Source organism: Scyliorhinus torazame, chromosome 6 (genome assembly GCF_047496885.1).
Source record: "Scyliorhinus torazame isolate Kashiwa2021f chromosome 6, sScyTor2.1, whole genome shotgun sequence".
Classification (NCBI taxonomy): domain Eukaryota; kingdom Metazoa; phylum Chordata; class Chondrichthyes; order Carcharhiniformes; family Scyliorhinidae; genus Scyliorhinus; species Scyliorhinus torazame.
Window position 1 is genome coordinate 128,720,673 of NC_092712.1, and position 21,527 is coordinate 128,742,199.

The 21,527-nt window shown below is 44.2% G+C and overlaps 1 protein-coding gene across 6 annotated transcripts in view; it reads left to right on the forward strand.

The window, feature by feature from the left end:
- The window catches only part of blvra (biliverdin reductase A), an 87,350-nt gene that overhangs the window by 48,703 nt on the left and 17,120 nt on the right, over window positions 1-21,527 (forward strand). For 2 of the 6 annotated variants that reach the window (XM_072508785.1, XM_072508786.1), the window contains 4 exons: window positions 4,836-4,955; window positions 7,782-7,879; window positions 16,572-16,757; window positions 19,170-19,277. In XM_072508785.1, coding sequence (XP_072364886.1) covers window positions 4,836-4,955; window positions 7,782-7,879; window positions 16,572-16,757; window positions 19,170-19,277 — 512 coding nt within the window. The remainder of the gene's footprint in view (window positions 1-4,835; window positions 4,956-7,781; window positions 7,880-16,571; window positions 16,758-19,169; window positions 19,278-21,527) is intronic. The other 4 variants (XM_072508788.1, XM_072508787.1, XM_072508790.1 and 1 more) reach the window with 4 other exon arrangements.

Here is a 21,527-nt window from a genome sequence, read left to right on the forward strand (position 1 = left end):
GTGGCGCAAGAAGATAAACTCTTGATAAGCAAAAGGGTGAAAAGTTAATTGGGGTAGGCAGGAATGTGGGGTTGAGGCTCCAATCAGATCAACTGTGATCTTATTGAATGCCGAGCAGGCGCGAGGGACCGAGTGACCTATTCCTGCTCCTAATTCGGATAATTGTGTGTCCCAAAAGATGGAATGTATTTGTCTACTTGTCTTTCTTTACAATGTTTCCTATTGTTTCGTTAGAAGGGCACTCATGGTGAAATTCATTTTTAAAGGAGCAGAACTCTTCCAACTCAGTCTTTTGTCCGGAAAAATCTAATTGAAATGCAACCCATTAGTCATCCTGAGCTCTTTCACACACTGAGGAAATGCAGCCTATAAGTTAGAAATGCTATAGGTGCCAAGTCAAGAAGAATGAATTGTCGACAGTGATATCATTGCTGCACTTAATCAACAATAACCTGCTGAATGACACTCAGTTTGGATTCTGCCAAAGCCACTCAGCTCCTGACATCATAACAGCCTTGATTAAAATGTGAACAAAAGAGCTGAACTCCAGAGAGTGAGGGTGAGTGCCTTTCAGATGAAGGCAACAATTGATGGAGTGTGGAATCAAGGAGTCCTCATTTCAGAGAGCGGTCAACCACTTGCTGTGGGTCAGGAGTTACATGTAGGCCAGACCGGGTAAGGATGTCAGATTTCTTTCCCTAAAAAGGAGGTTAGTGAACCAGATCAATTTTTATGACAATCGATAGTTTCATGGCACCATTACAGATATTAGCTTTCAGTTCCAGATTGTTTCCTTTTTCACCAGCTGCCATAGTGGAATTTGAACCTATACCCCTATATTGGGCCTTTAAATTACTAGTCCAGTTTCAGAATGATACAGTGGTCTGTACATCATGCAAGACTCTTTTACAGGTGTTTGGAGGGAAGGATACAAGCAGATTGTTGGGTGGCCCAGTGGTGCAGTGGTTAGCACAGCTGTCTCATGGCGCCGAGGACCCGGGTTCGATCCCGACCCCGGGTCACTGTCCCGTGTGGAGTTTGCAAACTCTCCTTGTGTCTGCATGGGTCTTGCCCCCACAACCCAAAAAGATGCGCAGGGTAGGTGAATTGACCACACTTAATTGCCCCTTAATTGGAAAGAAAAATTGGATATTCGAAATTTAATAATAATAATCTTTATTTTCACAAGTAGTTCACATTAACACTGCAATGACGTTACTGTGAAAATCCCCTAGTTACCACTCCGGCGCCTGTTCAGGTACACTGAGGGAGAATTCAGAATGTCCAATTCACCTAACAAACACGTCTTTTGAGACTTGTGGAAGGAAACCGGAGGACTCGGAGGAAGTGCAGACTCCGCACAGACAGTGACCCAAGTCGGGAATTGAACCTGGGACACTGGCGCTGTGAAGCAACAATGCTACCAGGCCGCCCGCACTGTGCCACCGTCCTGCTTGCTTTTTTACTTTAAAAACGATTGAGAAAGCCTTACTATCTCCATCTTGTTCCACTGTCTAATTGTAACTAATCACAATCAATGAGATAATAAATTATTTGCTATTTTCCAAACAATATAGAAAAAGCTCCTGTAATTTCCTCACTCTCATTATTGCAGCCATAAAGAATAGTCAATATGAATTTCTTAAGGGAAATCCTGATGTGACCAACCTCATAGAATGTTTTGAAGAGGTAACATAAAGAGTCGATAAAGGTAATGTAGTAGATGTAATTAACTTAGCTTTTCAAAAAGCCTTTGAGAAGATGCAACATAATAGATTAATGAACAAGGTCAGTGTATAGGAGATCAGTAGCAAGTGACAGAATGGATAGCGAGCTTGCTTTAAAAGAGAAAGCAGAGAGTAGAAAGAAGGGGTAGTTATTCAGAGATAAAAGATGGTATGTGATATACAAGGATCAGTGCTGGGATCACTGTTCACTATTTATATTAACAAATTAAACGTTGGAATTAAAAACAAAAATCCAAATTTGCAGACAACAAAGCATTGAAGGTAGCTGGGAAGCACCAAGGATCAGAGAAACCTTGGTATGCATGTACACTGGTCCCTTAAGGTAGGAGAGGAGGTGGATATAGTGGTTAAGAAGGCATATGGTATACATGCCTTTATTAGCCAAAGCATAGAATTTAACAGCAGAGAGGTTATGCTGGAACTGTATAAAACGTTGGATAGGACACAAATAGAGTAATGTGTGCAATTCTGGAATCCACATTATAGGGGGGAATGTGATAGCACTGGAAAGGGTGCAGACGAGATTTACCAGGATGTTTGCTGCCTAGGCTGGAGAATTTTAGTTATGAAGAGAGATTGAATAGACTTAGGTTATTTTCCTTGGAGCCGAGGAGTTTGAGGGGGGGGCATGATTGAGATGTACAAAATTATGAGGGGTATAGATAGAGTAGACAGTACAAAACGTTTCCCCTTGGTGGAGGGATCAATGACCAGGGAGCATAGATTTAAGGTAAGGGGCAGGAAGTTTCGAGGGGATGTGGGGAAAAACTTTTGCACCCAGAGGGTGTTGGCAGTTTGGAACTCGCTGCCTGAAAGGGTGGTGGTGGCCAAGACCCTCATACATTTAAGAAGTATTTAGATGTGCACTTGCAATGCCAAGGTACACAAGGCTCTGGGCGAAGTGCTGGAAAATGGGATTTGAATAGTTAGGCGGTTGTTTTTTACTGGCGCAGACGCAAGGGCCGAAGGGCCTTTTTTGTGCTGTCGGCCTCTATGATTGCACCAAATTGATGGGGGGGGGGGGATATTCAAAACTAAAGAGGACTGCAACAGATTACAGTTAATATTAATATTTAAAAGGACATATAATTGTCGCATGTATTCCGTCATAGGTAAATGTGAGGTATTACGTTTACCTATGATGGAATCCGTTTGACACAGATTTTCCCATTGTAGCCACCTGAGTTGGCCAACTCCCGATTTAAAATGGCGAACGGCAAAGGCTGAAGGGAAATTCAGCCAACACAGGCAGAAACCAGCAGGTGCAGGTTTGCTGTGTATTTAACTCTGCAAAAGCCCAGACAGCATCGATACGAGCGACCATCAGCATGATAATATAGCAGCCATCTACATACTAATGAGCAATCCCCGGGAACAATAGCAACATTTGGGACACACAAAACTAAGCCAGACTCCCCGGCGCCAGCAGGAGCCAACACAAAAGAGGTTAACGAATACCTCAAGACCGCCCATCGATCAGGGAACCCCTCCAGTATTTGAGAAATCGAACCAAGCGATTGGAACGAAGTCCAATCACCTAGAACCAGGTATTGGGTCCGCCCCAAAAGGCGGGAAGCCCCTGGGGACTATAAAGTTAAGCCCCCAAGTTCAACTCGCTCTCTTCCTGCCCGGGTCTCACAGCAACGCGAACCAACCTTGACCGTGACCGGTGCAGTGACCGCCGACAGACCGTAAGTCTTAATTCAACGCTCGCTACGAGATAGGCGCTCCTAGCTACCAATCCATACCAACTTTGAATCCCGCAGACTCAGAACCCGAACGAAAGGCCATTTGTTCCCCTGACCTGGTGGGCCAGTCCGAAGTTAAGTATAGGCCTGTTAGTTGTAGAAGTAGCTTAGACGTAGAATTTGTGCATGAGTATCGATTACTGTGTATAATAAATGTGCTTTGATTTGAATCTTACTAATCGGTGTATTGAGTTATTGATCATTACTTGGACTTGAACCTCGTGGCGGTATCATAAAGATACCTGGCGACTCGAGAGCAAAGATAATAAAACAGAGCAATTGAACCAACCGAAAAGTTAGCAACACCATTCACTTAATCTCTTTTTCATTTTATGCTTCATTTTATCCCATCATCTAACAATAAATAGTCAAGGCACAACATAATTGCTTCTAAGCAGGTCAATAATTTGCCTTCAATTCCATCAGCAATAAACTCAGAACTAAAGTTGAAATGAGGGACTTTATCCGGTCCCTTCTGGAAGTCCATATAAATAACATTCATAGATCCAAGAAAGCGTCATATTGGACTCAAAATGAGAATTCTGTACCTTTCTTGATAGATGCAGCCAGACCTGGCTTTTCCATGACTGGCTCTTTTTATTTCAGATTTCCAACATCTGAAGTAGTTTTGTTTTTGAATTTCAGATTTCCAACATCTGAAGCCGTTTATTTTGATTATCTGAAGACATTCCCCTGTCCACTATATCAGTCAGCTCTTCAAAACATTCAGTCAGGTTCATCAGGCAGGAGTAGCCACTTACAAATCCTGCCATTTACAGTACCACCCCATCATTGCTGCTCTCAATCTCCTGCCACTCCACCAATTTCCAAGCAAATCCATGCTGTTTCCCTCTGATCAGCTGAAAATATTCAAGGTCACCCTCTCCTTAATTAGAAATTCTAGTCATTTTCTGATAACAGATGTGAGGCAAACCGGTCTAATTCCATGGTTTTCCCTCTCTCACCTTCTTTAAATATGTGAGCGCAATTCAATTTTCTTATTGATACCCCATCATTTGAACATAATAACACCCAATAAATATACAATTAACACATAGGGGCCTCATCAACCTCATCAGTTTGAACATTTAATTCTATAACAGCTGTTGGACATTGCCACCTTAGACAGAAATGAGAGCTTGAAATTGTAATGCTGTATCCTGGGAGAAGGGAAACATTGAAATATGCTTCTCATTGACAGTTCTATGATTCTGCCATAGTGTTCACACTAACTGTCCAGTGAGCCATAAAGTCAGTGCAATGGTGAAGTACTCCTTCATGATGCTGCTGTTTTATCACACTTAAACGTGTTGCTGTGCATCTTCCTTCGAATTGGCAGGCGGACATTAGGAAACATTGAACAGCTGAAGCAGATCACGCTGGAGGAAGCCCTACAAAGTGATGAAATACAAGCTGCCATCATCAGTTTGGAGAACCAGTTTCATGAGGAGTATGTGAGGTATCAAGAACAAAGTTTATCTTGGACATGCATTATCAGTCCTATGCCAATGAGGCAAGCATGCATTTCAGTGGCCTGCACAAGTTTGAACAGGAAGAGAAGAATATATGGGATTGGAACTCTGTTGTTAATCTGGCTGGTCCCCAAAACTAAAATCTTTCACTCGTCGATCCCTCAAATATCAATTCAGTTCTTCCTTAATTTTTTCCAGACCCTCTGATTCCACACATTCATCAAATTATACTTGGGTTTAAATCAAACCCCAACAGAATTAAACAGATTTTCAATGAAAACAGGAAAGGCACAGCAGGTGTCTCAATATCTGAAAGAAAAAGAAGAGCTAATATTTCAGATGGTACTTCTCATCATGACTGCAGTTACAAAGGGCTGGGAAAGCTGAGGTGGAGGGGCAAGGTAGAAATCAATAGTTCAGTTGTAGTAATTCCGCAAAATAACAGCCAATGTCCCCAAACGTTCTCGGGTGGAGTGATGGTGGTGGGGGTGTTTTTTCTTCATTGTGACAAGTTCATTACAGCAGAGACATTGGCCTTTTAGCCCATGCGAGACACTCCGTCCCAAATCCCTGGGTCATCTTCTTGGCTGGGGCAAACATAATTAGTTATGAAGAGAGTTTGGATAGACTTGGATTGTTTTCCTTGGAGCAGAGGAGACTAAGGAGGAATGTGATTGAGATGTAAAAAATTATGAGGGGCATAGATAGAGTAGACAGGAACAGACTTTTCCCCTTAGTGGAGGGATCTATGACCAGGGGGCATAGATTTAAGGTAAGGGGCAGGAGGTTTAGAGGGGATGTGAGGGAAATTCTTTGCACCCAGAGGGTGGTGGGAGTTTGGAATTCGCTGCCTGAAAGGTGGAGGCAGAGACCCTCATAACATTTAAGAAGTATTTAGATGTGCACTTGCGATCCCAGGACATACAAGGCATTAGGCCAAGTGCTGGAAAATGGGATTTGAATGATTAGGTGGTTGTTTTTGACCGGTGCAGACGTGATGGGCCGAAGGGCCTTTTCTGTGCTGTATGTTTCTATGACTCTATGACCACCCTCCCACGCAGTGCATTGCAGACCCTCACCACCCTCTGGGTAAAAAAGATTCCCCTTACATCCCCCCTAAACCTCCTGCCCCTCACCTTGAACTTGTGACCCCTCGTAGCTGAACCTTCAACTAAGGGGACCAACTGTTCCCTATCCACCCTGCCCATGCCCCTCATAATCTTGTACACCTCGATCAGGTTACCCCTCAGTCTTCTCTGCTCCAGCAAAAACTACCCAAGTCTATCCAACCTTTCTTCATAACTTAAATGTTCCACCCCAGGCAACATCCTGATGAATCGCCTCTGCACCCCCTCCGGTGCAATCGTATCCTTCCTATAATGTGGCGACCAGAACTGCACACCTGCTTTTTTAATCTATGCCTCGATTGATAAAGCAAATGTCCCATATGCCTTTTTCACCACCCTATTAATGTGCCCGTCTGCCTTCAGAGATCTATGGACTAACACTCCAAGGTCCCTTTGTTCCTCGGAACTTCCCAGTGTCAGGCCATTCATTGAATACTTCCTTGTCAAATTATTCCTTCCAAAGTGTATCGCATCACATTTTTCAGGGTTAAATTCCATCTGGCACCTTTCTGCCCATTTGGTCATCTCGTCTTTATCATTCTGTAACCCAAGATACTCAATCTCACCGTTAACAACCTGGCCAATCTTTGTGCCATCCGCAAACTTACTGATCCTACCCCCACATGGTCATAGAATCCCTTTAATGCAGAACAAGGCCATTCAGCCCATCGAGTCTGCACCGACCCTGTCCATCCGTCATCTTTGTCGTTTATATAAATGACAAGTAATAAGGGACCCAACACAGATCCCTGTGGTAGCCTTCTTGAGAAGTCTCCTATGTGCGACCTTATCAAAGGCTTTGTTGAAATCCATGTAAACTGCACCAACTGCACTATCCTCATCTACACCCCCGGTCACATGCTTAAAAACATTCAATCAAATGTGTTCGGCATGACCTCCTTTTGACAAATCCATGCTGACTATTCGTGACCAAACCTTGCCTCTCCGAGTGGAGATAGATACTCTCCTTCAGAATTTTCTCCATTAGTTTTCCTACCACTGTTGTGAGACTCACTGGTCTGTAGTTCCCTTTCTTACTCTACAACTTTTCTTAATTAGTGGGACCACATTAACTGTTCTCCAGTCCTCTGGCACCTTCCCCGTGGCCAGAGCTCCTACAATCTCCTCCCTTGTCTCCCACAGCATCCTGGTACACAATTCATCCGGACCTGGAGATTTGTTCACTTTTAAGCCTGCCACACCTCCAATACCTTGTCACTCTCTATGCCAATTTGCTCAAGAATCTCACAGTCTTTCCCTGAGTTCCATATCTGCTCCTCATTCTCTTGGTTGAAGACTGATGTGAAGTATGCCTTCAACACCCTACCAATGTCCACTGGCTCCACCCACAGATTTCCCACTTGGTCCCTAATGGGCCCAACTGTTTCCCTAGTTATTCTCTTCCCATTGATATACTTTGAGAATATCTTGGGATTTACCTTACTTTTACCAGCCACAGATTTCTCATAGCCCCTCTTTGCGCTCCTAATTGTTTTCTTAAGCTCCATCCTGCACTTTCTGTAAGTCATTAAGGCCTCCGCTGATTTGCTCCCCTGGCACTTCCTAAAGTAAGGAGAAAATAATAACTATCTTGTACAAAGAAGTACATTTTCTGAACTAGGTTCTGTTTGTTCCCAAAATAATCATGGAATTTGGTTTGTGCCTGATGTTTTCTTATTTCAAAAGGAAGTTTCTGGATGCAGGGAAGCACGTTTGTGTTGAATTTCCATTGGCACTCTCATTGGCTGCAGCCTATGAACTGTGGGATCTTGCTGATTTGAAAGGTAATTGGATGAAATAGTTGTACCAAAACAGCACTTGACCGGATTAAGTGCTGAAAATATGTATCTTCTTTGCTTCTTCGTTTTTATTTCACTTTTTTAAACATCTCTTTGTTTTATTTGTTTCAAAAAAATTAGAAACAGCAGGGAAAATAAAGTTTAATGCTAGGGATTTCCTGCCTATTCCAAGTTACTCCCAGTTGTACACAGTAGCACTGTGTGGGAATGTTAAGAGTGCTATCTTTATACATCCTGACCAAAGAGTTTTTTACTGTCAGTGATTACTAATAATCTCTAACTGATTATTCAAAAGTTAAATCAGAGTTTACTGACAAGTAACACTTGAGCAAGGGGAATTGTCAACAGTTCAGTTATACAAATGTCTCTTATTAGGCATTATCCTTCTATTTATTTTATTCATTCATGGGATGTGGGCATCACTGGCTAGGCCAGCATTTATTGCCCATTCCTAATTGCCCTTGAGAAGGTGGTGGTGATCGGGCTTCTTGAATGATACAGTCCATGTGATGTAGATACACCCACAATACTGTTAGGAACGGGGGGGGGGATTCCATGATTTTTGACACAGCAACAATAAAGGAACGGCAATATAGTTCTAAGTCAGGATTGTTATGATTCCAGTTAATACTGGACGAGAACATCTCAGAATGGAACCCTGGCTCAAAAGATCAGTAACTTTTACTTCTTACAGAAAACGTGGGAGAACAGAATCACAGAAGCGATAATTTGTTGTTAACAACTGAAAATAACTATTTATTAAATTTGAGAAATTTGACTATAATACAATATCTCTTCACTCCCACTTATCTTCACAAATGTACACCGATTTTAAGAATAACACAGGACACAAAATATATCTTACACTATAATGTTCTTAGTAAATACACAGACCCTGTAAACCAACAGGCCAACTGTGGTCAGACACACCCCACTCTGAAACCAAGTGGCAGATGCCACCCAATCGAACTTGCGTGGATTTCTCCTCAAATCCCACAGATGATAATACACTGTGAGCCAACTGGCCTCACTGGACTCTGGATTCCATGCGAGTGTTTCCCAAACTCAACTCGAGAAAATACTTGTCTTAGAATCCTCTTTTAAACAATGCCTTCCCTCAGATGTTTTCAGCATGGATCCACTTCCAGGATTTTCAACTCTCCTTTCAGCATTCCTCTCTTTGAATTGTTGTGTGCATTCAAGATTCCACACAATCTCTCAGGTATCCAGCTACCAAAAGTACACTACTGCTTCCCAGTGTGTACTAAGGCCACCAACCTTAATATCTTGCCAATTTTAATATCTGAGATATCTTGCTGCATGCTAGCCAACTTCACCTGGTCCGCTCATTTCAGCTCTATCTTTAACTTCAATGACCAGTACCTTGTTCAAGTTCAAGTTCCTCTTTTCCCTTTGAATTCAATATTCATGGAACTTCTCCTTTCATTCCCTGGATTCTAGAATTATCTGTTCTTTAGTTTATGGGACTTCCTTTCTTCCCATTACTCCATTGTCCTGCTTTTGCTTCTGTTTCCGGCAGAGCTGTGAGAGCGGTTTCCTCTCTAGCTGCTAAGCTCCAACTGGCTTGGGTCCTGTTAAAACTAAACTCAAATGGTCTTTCTAACTTAAAGGTGGCCCTTGTTGCACACTTCAGTCTTTCTTTAAGCTTTTGTTTGCTTTTCACGTTGTAAACTCTCTAAGCACAATACAGACACAGTTTGAAATGAAACCAAAACAACCATACATGCAAACACATTTGTTTAACATGAATCTAACTAGAGTTTTACCCATTCTTACACAGAAACACAAAATTAAACTCATTTAAATCTATACCTTGTATCCATTATGGAACAATACAAACATAGATTAATTAAACCTTCCTCTGCTTCCTGACAGTAGGTGTGCGACTTGGAGGGGAATTTGCAGGTGATGATGTTTCCATGCATCTGCTCCCTTGTCCTTCTTGGTGGTAGAGGTCACGGGTTTGGTATATTTTATTGTTAATACTGGACGAGAACATCTCAGAATCGGGGCTGTTTAGCACAGGGCTAAATCGCTGGCTTTGAAAGCAGACCAAGGCAGGCCAGCAGCACGGTTCGATTCCCGTAACAGCCTCCCCGAACAGGCGCTGGAATGTGGCGACTAGGGGCTTTTCACAGTAACTTCATTTGAAGCCTACTTGTGACAATAAGCGATTTTCATTTCATTTCATTCAATTGACGGATGTAGATTTCGTTAAGATTTATTAAACCTAAAATTGAAAGGGAAAAAGTCTGCTTTAAAATTCAACTGAAAATGTGGGGTTTTTGCCATTTGAAAATGTCAACTTTTTATTACAATTTAAATGTTGCTTCGTGGAGCTCAGTAGTTTTCCAGTTACTCAGTCAATGGCAGACTAATGCAACCGATACGTTAAGTACAATTTGTGAGTCGCAGTTTCGGGGCTACAGTCCCCAGTGGGCTTCGGGACTTCTGTGCAGGCACCAGCTGGAGAATGGTCCCATGCGCACTGTTCGTTGATTTCACGTTCTTAAGGCTGGTAGCCAGCCCTGCGTACATATGTAGAAGGAAAGGAAGCAAAAAAGTGAAATGATGCTAAACTGGAGGTCAGGTGAACTGAACCGGAACGCTACTTGAGTGAAGGTGTCCCAGGGAACAGGGCACGGGGAGGGGGCAAGGGAGATGGTCCCAAACCAGGGATTGGGACAGAAAGACAGGGATCAGATTTAGATCTCACTGAGTCAAACAAATGACTCCGAGGAAAAGGCTCCAAGTTAAAGAAAGAGCTGCAGGGGCAGACTTGGAGCTGAGTGGGCTCAAGAGAAGCCGAGGTGATCTGGGACGGCAGCCGAAGGTTAGGTGACCTGGTTAGGTATGTTCTGTGCACCACGTGGAGCTGCACCAGGCTTAGCCCTGCACACGAGGAGATGGAGTTGTTATTGTGTAGCGCCTCAATCCAGAGTCCTCCCCCCTATCCCCACACCCAGTTCCTCCCCCATTTTGTCATGTTTTGTCCAGTGGGATCCTGGTCTCTTCTATGAGTCGTCCGTATATGTCACCACATTTGACTCCACCCAGTCAGTCCAGCACTACCATCTTGTCTAGAAGCGTTGTCCAGGTAACTGGGGGGACGTCTTGATCGCCCTGTGGAAAAAGTTGCGCAGCTGTAAGTAGCGAAGCCCGTTTCCTTTCGGGAGTTGGAGCTTCTCCGGCAGTACCCCCAGGGTCGCTATCCGACCATCCACGTACATGACCTTCACCCTCAAGGTCCCTCTGTCCTCCTTCCAAGCCCCAAATGTGGGGTTGATCTTCGCGGGGTGAACCTATGATTGTTCCAGGTAGGGATCACCAGTGAGATACCACCAGGTTTGAAGTGGCGCGTGTTCAGGTCTTTAATGTGGCTACTACCACCGGGCTCCTTGAGTGGGTGTGGTGGGGCGGGGGGGAGGGAGAGAAGCAGTGACTAGTGCCTGGAGAGCCGTCCCTGTGCAGGAGGCCTCCTCCATTTGGACCAATTCCGCCTCCGGCTCCTGCAGCCACCCCTTCACCCTCTCTGCGTTCACTGTCCAGAGGTAGAATAGGTGGTCTAGCAGGACCAGGCCTCCCACATGTCGCCTTCTCTGAAAGATGGCTTTTCGTATCCTCGGGACCTTTACCCCACAGACAAAGTCCGCGATTAGCTTATCCACCCTGGTGAAGAAAGATTTGGGATGAAGATCGGGAGCAATCTAAATATGAAGAGGAACCTGGGCAGCACGTTCGTTTTGAATGCCTGTACCCTTCCCACTAGCGAGAGTGGGAATGAGTCCCATCTTTGTAGGTCCCTCTTTACCTCCAGCACCAGGCTGGAGAGGTTCCACTTGTCTAGTTGCAAACTATCTGTATCCCGAGGTACCTGAACCTGGTCTGCGTTATCTTAAACGCTCACTGCTCCAGCTCTGCTCTCTCCCTCGTGGGGTTTACTGGAAGGATTTTATTCTTCCCCAGGTTGAGTTTGTAACCTGAGAAGGCACCGAACTCTTCAAGGAGCCCCATTCTGGCCAAGGGGTTCAACACGTAGAGGAGCAAGTTATCTGCATAGAATGAAACTCTGTGCTCCCTACCCACCACTCCGCCAATCTAAGAGCGATGGCCAGTGGTTCAATTGCCAGTGCAAATAGGAGCAGGGACAACGGAACTGGTGGCGTTTGTCCACATGCTCGCCATGGGATCGCTGTACTGCAGTTTCACCATATGGCGAACCCTGATCCAAACCCAAACGGTTCAAGCACCTCCAATATGTACCTCCATTCTACTCGATCGAAGGCTTCCTCAGCATCCAGGGAGACAATCATTTTGGACGTCTCCTCCCCGTGTGGGGTCATTATTACATTCATCAGGCGTTGGATGTTTGCTGTTAGCTGTCTGCCCATGGCAAACCCGGTGTGATCTTCCACTAACACTTCTGGTAGGCAACTCTCCAGGTGCCTCGCCAGTGCTTTTGCTAGGCCTTTCGCATCAGTTTTTAAGAGAGATATGGGTCTGTATGATCCACTCTCTGTAGGGTCTTTGTCTTTTTGGGGGATCAATGAGATCGAGGCCTGGGTCAGTGTGGGCGGCAGGGCCTCCTTCGACAGTGAATCATTGAACATTTTTGCCCAAGTGCTGTTGCAAGTTTTTTGCAAAAGTCTACCGGGAACCCATCTGGTCCAGGCGCCTTCCCTGACTGCATGGAATTAATGCATTCCATTATCTCCAGCCCCAGCAGTGCTTCCAGCCCTTGTCTCTTTTCCTCCCCACCACCGGGATTTCAAGTCTGTCGAGGAACCTTTACCGGAGGTGTACAGGCCCCGGTAAAAGTTTGCAATGGTCCCGTTAACCTTATTCGGGGCTGGCACCATCCTACCATTCCTGCAGGACAAAACGTTCTGGCTGCAGATTTTTAAAATTTATTTTTGGGCTGTGGGCGTCGCTAGTTAGGCCAGCATTTATTGCCCATCCCTAGTTGCCCTCCAGAAGGTGGTGGTGGGTTACCTTTTTGGTTGATGGCTTCCGATATTTTTCTACAGAATTCCATATTTTATCATAGAATTTACAGTGCAGAAGGAGGCCATTCGGCCCATCGAGTCTGCACCGGCTCTTGGAAAGAGCACCCTACCCAAGGTCAACACCTCCACCCTATCCCCATAACCCAGTAACCCCACCCAACACTAAGGGCAATTTTGGACACTAAGGGCAATATATCATGGCCAATCCACCTAACCTGCACATCTTTGGACTGTGGGAGGAAACCGGAGCACCCGGAGGAAACCCACGCACACACGGGGAGGATGTGCAGACTCCGCACAGACAGTGACCCAAGCTGGAATCGGACCTGGGACCCTGGAGCTGTGAAGCAATTGTGCTATCCACAAGGCTACCGTGCTGCTCCGAAGACGAGGAGGGCTGTGTCCAGCCTCCATGAGTACATTGAGTCCGGCCCTTCTCCAACTTTACATCCATATAATGAGGTGCATGGTTGGAGATTACGATCGCGGAGTATTCCGCCCTCACTGGAAGCACCATTTTCCGTACGATAAAAAAGCCTATACGTGTGTAGGCCTTGTGCATGTGGGAGAAGAAGGATAATTATTTTTCTCTCAGGTAGTTGAACCTCCAAGGGTCTACTCCCCCATCTGCTCCATAAAGGTGTTTAGTGTCAAGCCATTCCTATTATGGCTCTCTCCGTGGGATTGGAACTGTCCATTTTTGGGTCTTGCATGCAATTAAAGTCACCCCCCATGATAAATTGGTGGGTGTCTAGGTCAGGGATTGCAGCCGTCCTCTTCTTGATGAACACGGTGTCGTCCCAGTTTGGGGCGTATATATTTACCAGTACTATTGGGGCCCCTTCCAGGGATCTCTGCTCTTCCATGTAGAGACACGCGCCAAACACTTCACGGGACATAGCACAAGCCATGTACACCAAGAACAAATCTGAAATGTGCACTAGGATGAAAAGATGGCTTAAAAGATGAGCAGAGCTGGAGCTCGCGAAACTGCAGCGTCTCCCATGCTCACATCCCGTGACCCCCCCCCATGGACGTGTTATTTAATGTGGGGGTATAATTATACATGGATACATAGAAGATAGGAGCAGGAGGAGACTTTTTGGCCCTTCAAGCCTGGTCCGCCATTTATCACGATTGTGGTGATCATCCAACTCAATAGCTTAATCCTGCTTTCTCCCCATAGCCTTTGATCCCATTCTCCCCAAGTGTTATATCTAGCCGCCTCTTGAATATATTCAAAGTTTTAGCATCAACTACTTCCTGCGGTAATAAATTCCACAGGCTCACCACTCTTTGGTTGAAGAAATGTCTCCTCATCTCTGTCCGAAATGGTTTACTCTGAATCCTCAGACTGTGACCCCTGGTTCTGGACACACCCATCATTGGTAACATCTTCCCTGTATCTACCCTGTCTAGTCCTGTTAGAATTTTATAAGTCTCTATGAGATCCCTCCTCATTCTTCTGAACTCCAGTGAGAACAATCCTAACCTAGTCAATCTTTCCTCATATGACAGTCCTGCCATTTCTGGAATCACTCTGGTAAACCTTCGCTGCACTCCCTCGAGAGCAAGAACATCTTTCCTCAGAAGAGGAGAACAAAACTAAACACAATATTCTAGGTGTGGCCTCACCAAGGCCCTGTACAACTGCAGCAACACATCCCTGCTTCTATACTCGAAACCTCTCGCAGTGAAGGCCAACATACCATTAGCCTTTTTTACCACCTGCTGCACCTGCATGCTTACCTTCAGCGACTGTTGCACAAGGACACCCAGGTCCCGCTGCACACTCCCCTCTCCCAATTTACAACCATTCAGGTAGTGATCTGCATTCCTGTTTTTGCTTCCAAAGTAAATAACCTCACACTTATCCAAATTATACTGCATCTGCCATTGATTTTCCCACTCACCCAACCTGTCCAGATCATGCTGTAAGATCCCTGCATCCTCATCACAGACCACCCTCCCACCCAACTTGGTATCATCTGCAAACTTTGAGATGTTACATTTTGTTCCCTTATCCAAATCATTAATATATATTGTGAATAGCTGGGGTCCGAGCACCGATCCCTGTGGCACCCTACTTGTTACTACCTACCAATTTGAAAAGGACCCATTAATTCCTAATCTTTGTTTCCTCACTGCCAACCAGTTTTCTATCCACCTCAATACACTTCACCCAATCCCATGCGCTTTAATTTTGCACAATAATCTCTTATGCGGGACTTTGTCAAAAGCCTTCTGAAAGTCCAAATATACCACATCGGCTGACTTCCTCTTGTCAACTGTACTGGTTACATCTACAAAGAATTCCAACAGATTTGTCAAGCATGATTTCCCCTTCATAAATCCATGCTGACTCTGACTAATCCTGCCACTGTTTTCTAAATGTTCTGCTATAAAGTCCTTGATAATGGATTCAGGAATTTTCCCTACTACTGATATTAGGCTTACTGGTCTATAATTCTCTGCTTTCTTTCTACCTCCCTTTTTGAATATCAGAGTGACGTGAGCTACCCTCCAATCTGCAGGGACAGTTCCAGAGTCTGTAGAATCCTGGAAGATGACCACCAATGCATTCACTATTTCCAGAGCCACCTCCTTAAGCACTCTGGGATGCAGATTCTCAGGCCCTAGGGATTTATCCGCCTTCAATCCCATCAATTTTCCCAGCACCATTTCTCTACTAATGTTGATCTCCCTCAGTTCTTCCCTCTCACTAAACCTTTCATTCTCCAACATTTCTGGGATCTGATTTGTATCCTCATTTGTGAAGACAGAACCCAAGTATCTATTCAATTGCTCAGCCATTTCTTTGTCCTTTAGTATGCATTCCCCTGTTTCTGTCTGTAGGGGGCCTACATTTGTCTTCACCAATCTCTTTCTCTTCACATATCTATAGAAATTCTTAGTGCCAGTCTTTATGTTCCCTGCAAGCTTACATTTGTACTGTATTTTCCCCTTCTTAATCAATCCCTTCATCTTTCTTTGCTGAATTCTAAACACCCAATCTTCAGACCTATTATTTTCTTTGGCCAATCTGTATGCTACTTCCTTGGTTCGGATACTATTTCTAATTTCCTTTGTAAGCCATGAATTGGCCCTGTTATCCATTTTTCTTTTGTGCAAGGCAAGAATGAACAGTTGCTGCAGTTCCCCATGTGTTCCTATCACTATTGCCATTGCCTATCCACTATCATCCCTTTAAATAACTCTCCCCAATCTATCAAGGCCATCTCATGCCTTATATCTTCATAGTTTCCTATATTAAGATTCAGCACCCTAGTTTCCGAATCAACTACTTCACTCTCCATCTTGATAAAAAATTCTAACATGTTATGGTCGCTCATCCCCAAGGGGTCTCACATAGCCAGATTGGCTATGATTCCCTTCTCATTACACAGTACCCAGTCTAAGATGGCCTGCTCACTAGTTGGCTCCTCCACATATTGGTCAAGAAAATCATCCCGTATACACTCCAGGAATTCCTCCTCTACGGCATTGTGGCTAATTTGATTTGCCCAATTTATGTAAAGATTAAAATCACCCATGATCACCGATATTCCCTTATTACATGCATCTCTAATTTCGTGTTTAATGCCACGAATGTCATATGAGCCTGATAATGAGATGCTAATTTATTACAGTCATGTTCCCAATGTTGAACAGCAGGAAATGTGGCCCGCCCGCCATCGATGGCAGGGAGAGGATGATTGCTTCCTGCTTTTGCTTCAATGTGAATTGCGACTTTGGCCGTCTCTCAATATTTTCCACGCTCATCGCCAAGCCCACCCGAACTCGAATGGGGGCAGATAATCCCGGCCAGAATTTCAGTAAGATTGTTTGGACCACAGTGTAACAAGTGTTTGGGTGGATTGCTGAGAAATCCATAGAATTTGCTTTGGTCACGTCTGTCAATTACTTTGGATTGTGAAAATTTGAATCATTTTCTTATATTTGTATTGAGATCACTCCAATCTCTGGTGTAATATGGTTAATTTTTCTAGTTTTAATAAATATTTTTTACTTTGTGTTAAACATTCATCAACACACTTTGTGAAGAGTTTCACTCTGGGATCCGATTTGGCCAGTAATAACGTCAGCTGGGATTGTAACACTAAACACCTTCTGTTAACATCAGTCAACCTTATCCTTTTAGAACAATCTGCCCTAACAGTGCCAAATGTTTGATCTGTTTTCAAATTTATCATTGAGATGTTGACAGTTTCATCCCTCAATTTCCTCTCATTAATCATGGGGAGAATTTTCAGGTATCATAGATTATCATAGATTATCATAGAATTTACAGTGCAGAAGGAGGCCATTCGGCCCATCGAGTCTGCACCGGCTCTTGGAAAAAGCACCCTACCCAAGGTCAACACCTCCACCCTATCCCCATAACCCAGCAACCCCACCCAACACTAAGGGCAATTTTGGACACTAAGGGCAATTTATCATGGCCAATCCACCGAACCTGCACATCTTTGGACTGTGGGAGGAAACCGGAGCACCCGGAAGAAACCCACGCACACACGGGGAGGATGTGCGGACTCCGCACAGACAGTGGCCCAAGTCGGAATCGGACCTGGGACCCTGGAGCTGTGAAGCAATTGTGCTAACTACTATGCTACCGTGCTGCCCTTTCTACCGGACGCACCTTTAATTATCAAATAAAATTTTGAGAGAATAAGGTGGACACAGGTTACAGTGACAATAAGAGTATTCATACCTACATTTAACTCTGCTTTTAAAAAAGAGTATTCAACCATCCTTTTATAGAATTTGATTTTATTGCTTTGCAAATCTGTGGAATCAACTTCAAACGCATTTTGCAATGCTATAAAATGTGGTACCATGACGAGAGTCTGCATTTATATGAAGTACATTTAGGATTTTTTAAATACAGTAATATTTTTAGAATTTACAGTGCAGAAGGAGGCTATTCGGCCCATCGAGTCTGCACCAGCCCTTGGAAAGAGCACCCTACCTAAGTTCACACCTCAGCCCTAATGTCCCTGTAGCTCTCGCATGTAAATATAATTTGGCATCTCTTCATTTGCCATTTTAGAAAATGTAACAACCAGCACGTAAACATAGTGCTCAGTCTACTATCTTTTAGATTACGTCAGATGTTTGGGGACAAAAGTGAGCGGTCACAGGAGAGTGAAGAAAGTCTCCTCAAAACATAATTAGAAGATGGCATCTGCCCAATATCAATACTTAAGGGAAGCAAGATAAACTCTGATTTTTATTTATTCATTCACGGGATGTGGGCGTCGCTGGCTAGACTAGGCATTTATTACCCTACTCGTCCCTAATTGCCCTTCAGAAGATGGTGGTGAGCTGTATTCTTGAACCAGTCCATGTGGTGTAGGTACATCCATAGTGCTGTTAGGAAAAGAGTTCCAGCATTTTGACCAAGTGACAGTAAAGAAACAGTGATATAGACCCAGGTCAGGGTGGTGTGTGACTTGGAGAGAAACCTGCAGGTGGTGGTGTTCCCATGCATCTGCTGCTCTTGACCTTCAAGATGGTAGAATCATATAATTATTAAATTATTATAACAATTTTTGAAACATCAGGATAATGAAATTTGGAATTGGCACAGCAAATATAAAACAAATTAAGATGTTATAATCAGTTTAATGCTTACTATTTTTAATTTTGTTTAAACTGTCCCAGGAGTATAACTGCATCACTTTACTAGATGTTTATAAACAAAGATGCAATAATTTTACGAGCTTTTTGCTTATAAATTTAACTTTTGTAAAAAGAGAATTTCTTTCTCTGTTTTGACTTCTCTTCCTCTCCCGAAGGAGTTGATTTTTCCTGGAGTCTGATTCCACGGACATTACAAGATCTCCACGTTTAATGTCATTGGGGGTATTGTTTATAGTTAAATAGCAAAACACACAAAAAATTGCACATGGAAAAGTACAAGTTGGAGGCGAAGTACTCACGTGCAGTAAACTGAGGCCCTACAGCACTGCCACTGGCCACTGGCAAAAGTGTCTAAATACATTGGTAGGTTTACATGTGATAGTTGTCATTACAAATGTGGACATAGGAATATATAATGGAAAACTTGTGTCAGGAAGTGTACACGATTAATATTTTTAATATTTGGAGAATGTAGCTGTGTTTTGTTTATATGTTTATATAGCATGTGCTGTTTATATAGTTAGTATATGTTGCATACATGATAATATAATTTATGCTGTGTACATATTCTTTCTGAAATGCAGGAAAAATTCTGCATGTGGAACACATAGAACTACTGTCAGCAGAATACAAACATTTGAAACAGCAAGTAAGCGGAAAAGAGCTGATGGAGGGTTCTCTGCATTTTACAGGTAGTCATATAACAAAACATCTGAAGCTAAAATACATAGAAACATAAAAAATAGAAGCGGGGTAGGCCATTTGGCCCTTCAAGCCTGCTCCGCCATTCATTTTGATCATGTCTCATCATCCAACTCAATAGCCTGATCCTGCCTTCCCCATACCCTTTTATCCCCTTCGCCCCAAGTGCCCCAAATGAAAGCATACAGTGTTTTGGCCTCAACTGCTTTCTGTGGTAACATTTCTCTAATGTAGTAAGATGCTTTGGGTTTCATTTGGACATTTAATTGGCATGAATCTTCACATTAATTGAAACCACCTATTATTGATGCCGTGAAATATCTGCATATTTTTCTGACTTGCAAACATGTATTGTTATCTACTTTCTCAGTGGTAGGTAACGCATTTCCAATGGAGTAACAGTCACCATCTTATCACTTAATTGCAAGGAAATAGGTTCAGTTTTTCCACCAGCTCTGCTAACATCCTGATGCAATCATGGAACCTAGGTGAACACCCTTTTCCTCTCCCATCCCTGCTGAGGTTGGGTGGAGGGGGGGGAATGGTGTTGAGACACAAATCCGCTATAGTCTCATTGACTGGCAAAACAAGCTTGAGGCTTAAACTGCCTATTCCTGTTCCTATGTTCACATTGCATCCTTCCTGAATATTATCTAATCAGGAATAATCAGCCAACTCAATCTAATTCATCTTTCATAGCAACTTGTATCTCCAGCTCACCAGTTTTATTCAGGATACTTTTGGGCATTTATGAACCAGCAACTCCAATCCTGCTTCTATTTGTTTAACAATTCTATTCTTTTATCCTCTCCTCCTTTGTATCTGTTCTCTATTGCATTCCTGTTTCCCAACTGTACCCCTGCCTCCTTAAAACTTTACAGTTTTTAGTTTTAATGTTCCTCTATGTTATTATTTTAAGTCTCTCCCATTCATTAAGACAAAATATCAGTCCTAGCCCTTGTTGTGCTTGTGCCCAGCTGTCCTCACTGAGCTCGACAAATCCTGAAGAAGTTTGGCACTGGAGCTGAAAAAGTCATTGGAAGAATTGCTGAGTCCTCTTCAACCCTCCCTTGATCCATTTGTTTAGCTGTTGACTCTCACGCCAGCACCCTTACCGAAATCAAGACGGCCCTTTTGGACCACGGCGACGGGGTCTGTAGTACACTGGAGTCCAGGCTGACTGCAGTGATTAAGGCAAGCATGTCATTGCGGGGCAAAGGCGATTTTCGATGACCTGGAAAACCAGTCAAGAAGACAAAACCTACGCATTGTCTCTGCGAGTTTTCCTCAGACTCTGACAGTCATTGGGTTCCCTTTAGAAGCAGCTTCTCCTGTTGTGAGTTTGGATGACAAAACCTACGCATTATTGGTACACCAGAAAGGGCTGAAGGCCGAGCCCCAAAACGTTTATGATGGAATTATTCAAAAAGGTGGTGGGCGAAGATACATTCCCTAAACCCCCGGAGCTAGGCCAAGTCCTCCGTACTCTTTAACCAAAACCTCACCCTGGTGATCCCCTGCGAGCCATTGTAGTCCAGTTCCGTTGCTACAAACATAAGGGCGGGATTCTCCATACAGCGATGTTGGAATCACAAATTGATTGAGTGGAGAATCACACATGAGCCGAAAACCGTGGTCCGATGGAATGTCATGCTCCGGTGCCTCGAGAGCTGCGTCAATACTTTCTACTCGGCACTTACAGTAAACGCCGTTTGCATATCATTAACGGGCCCGACCTGGTATTCTCCGGGGCTTCCACAATGCTGCGCCTCTGCCAGAAGGAATGACTGACAGCGAGTTTCACTTGTGGTTTTAAAAATTGGGAAACAGGCGTCGCGGCTGCTGAGCGAGAGAGGAGGTAGGATATGTTCCCAGAGGGCCGACCATGGGCTGCCAATCCTTCCACTGGCTTGTGTGGCTGGGGGGGGGGGGGGGGGGGGCAGCGTCTGCCAGGGCTGAGGGGGATATAATGGGGGGTGACCAGGGGACAGGCCATGGCGTCAGGGAGGCCCCCAGCACCAGCGTGATGTCCAGGCATGGATCGCCATTGCTGCGACCTGCAAGGCAGCCATCCTGCAGCACACCTCACTGACCGCCCACCATGGCCCGTGATTGTGCAGAGTGATGTATGGATGTATCCACCCCACTACACCACCCCCAACCCCTCCCACCTCTACCCTACCGGACACCGACGGAGATGTGGTGTGGAGGGCAGAGTGCCAGGGAGAACAGCCAGGTGT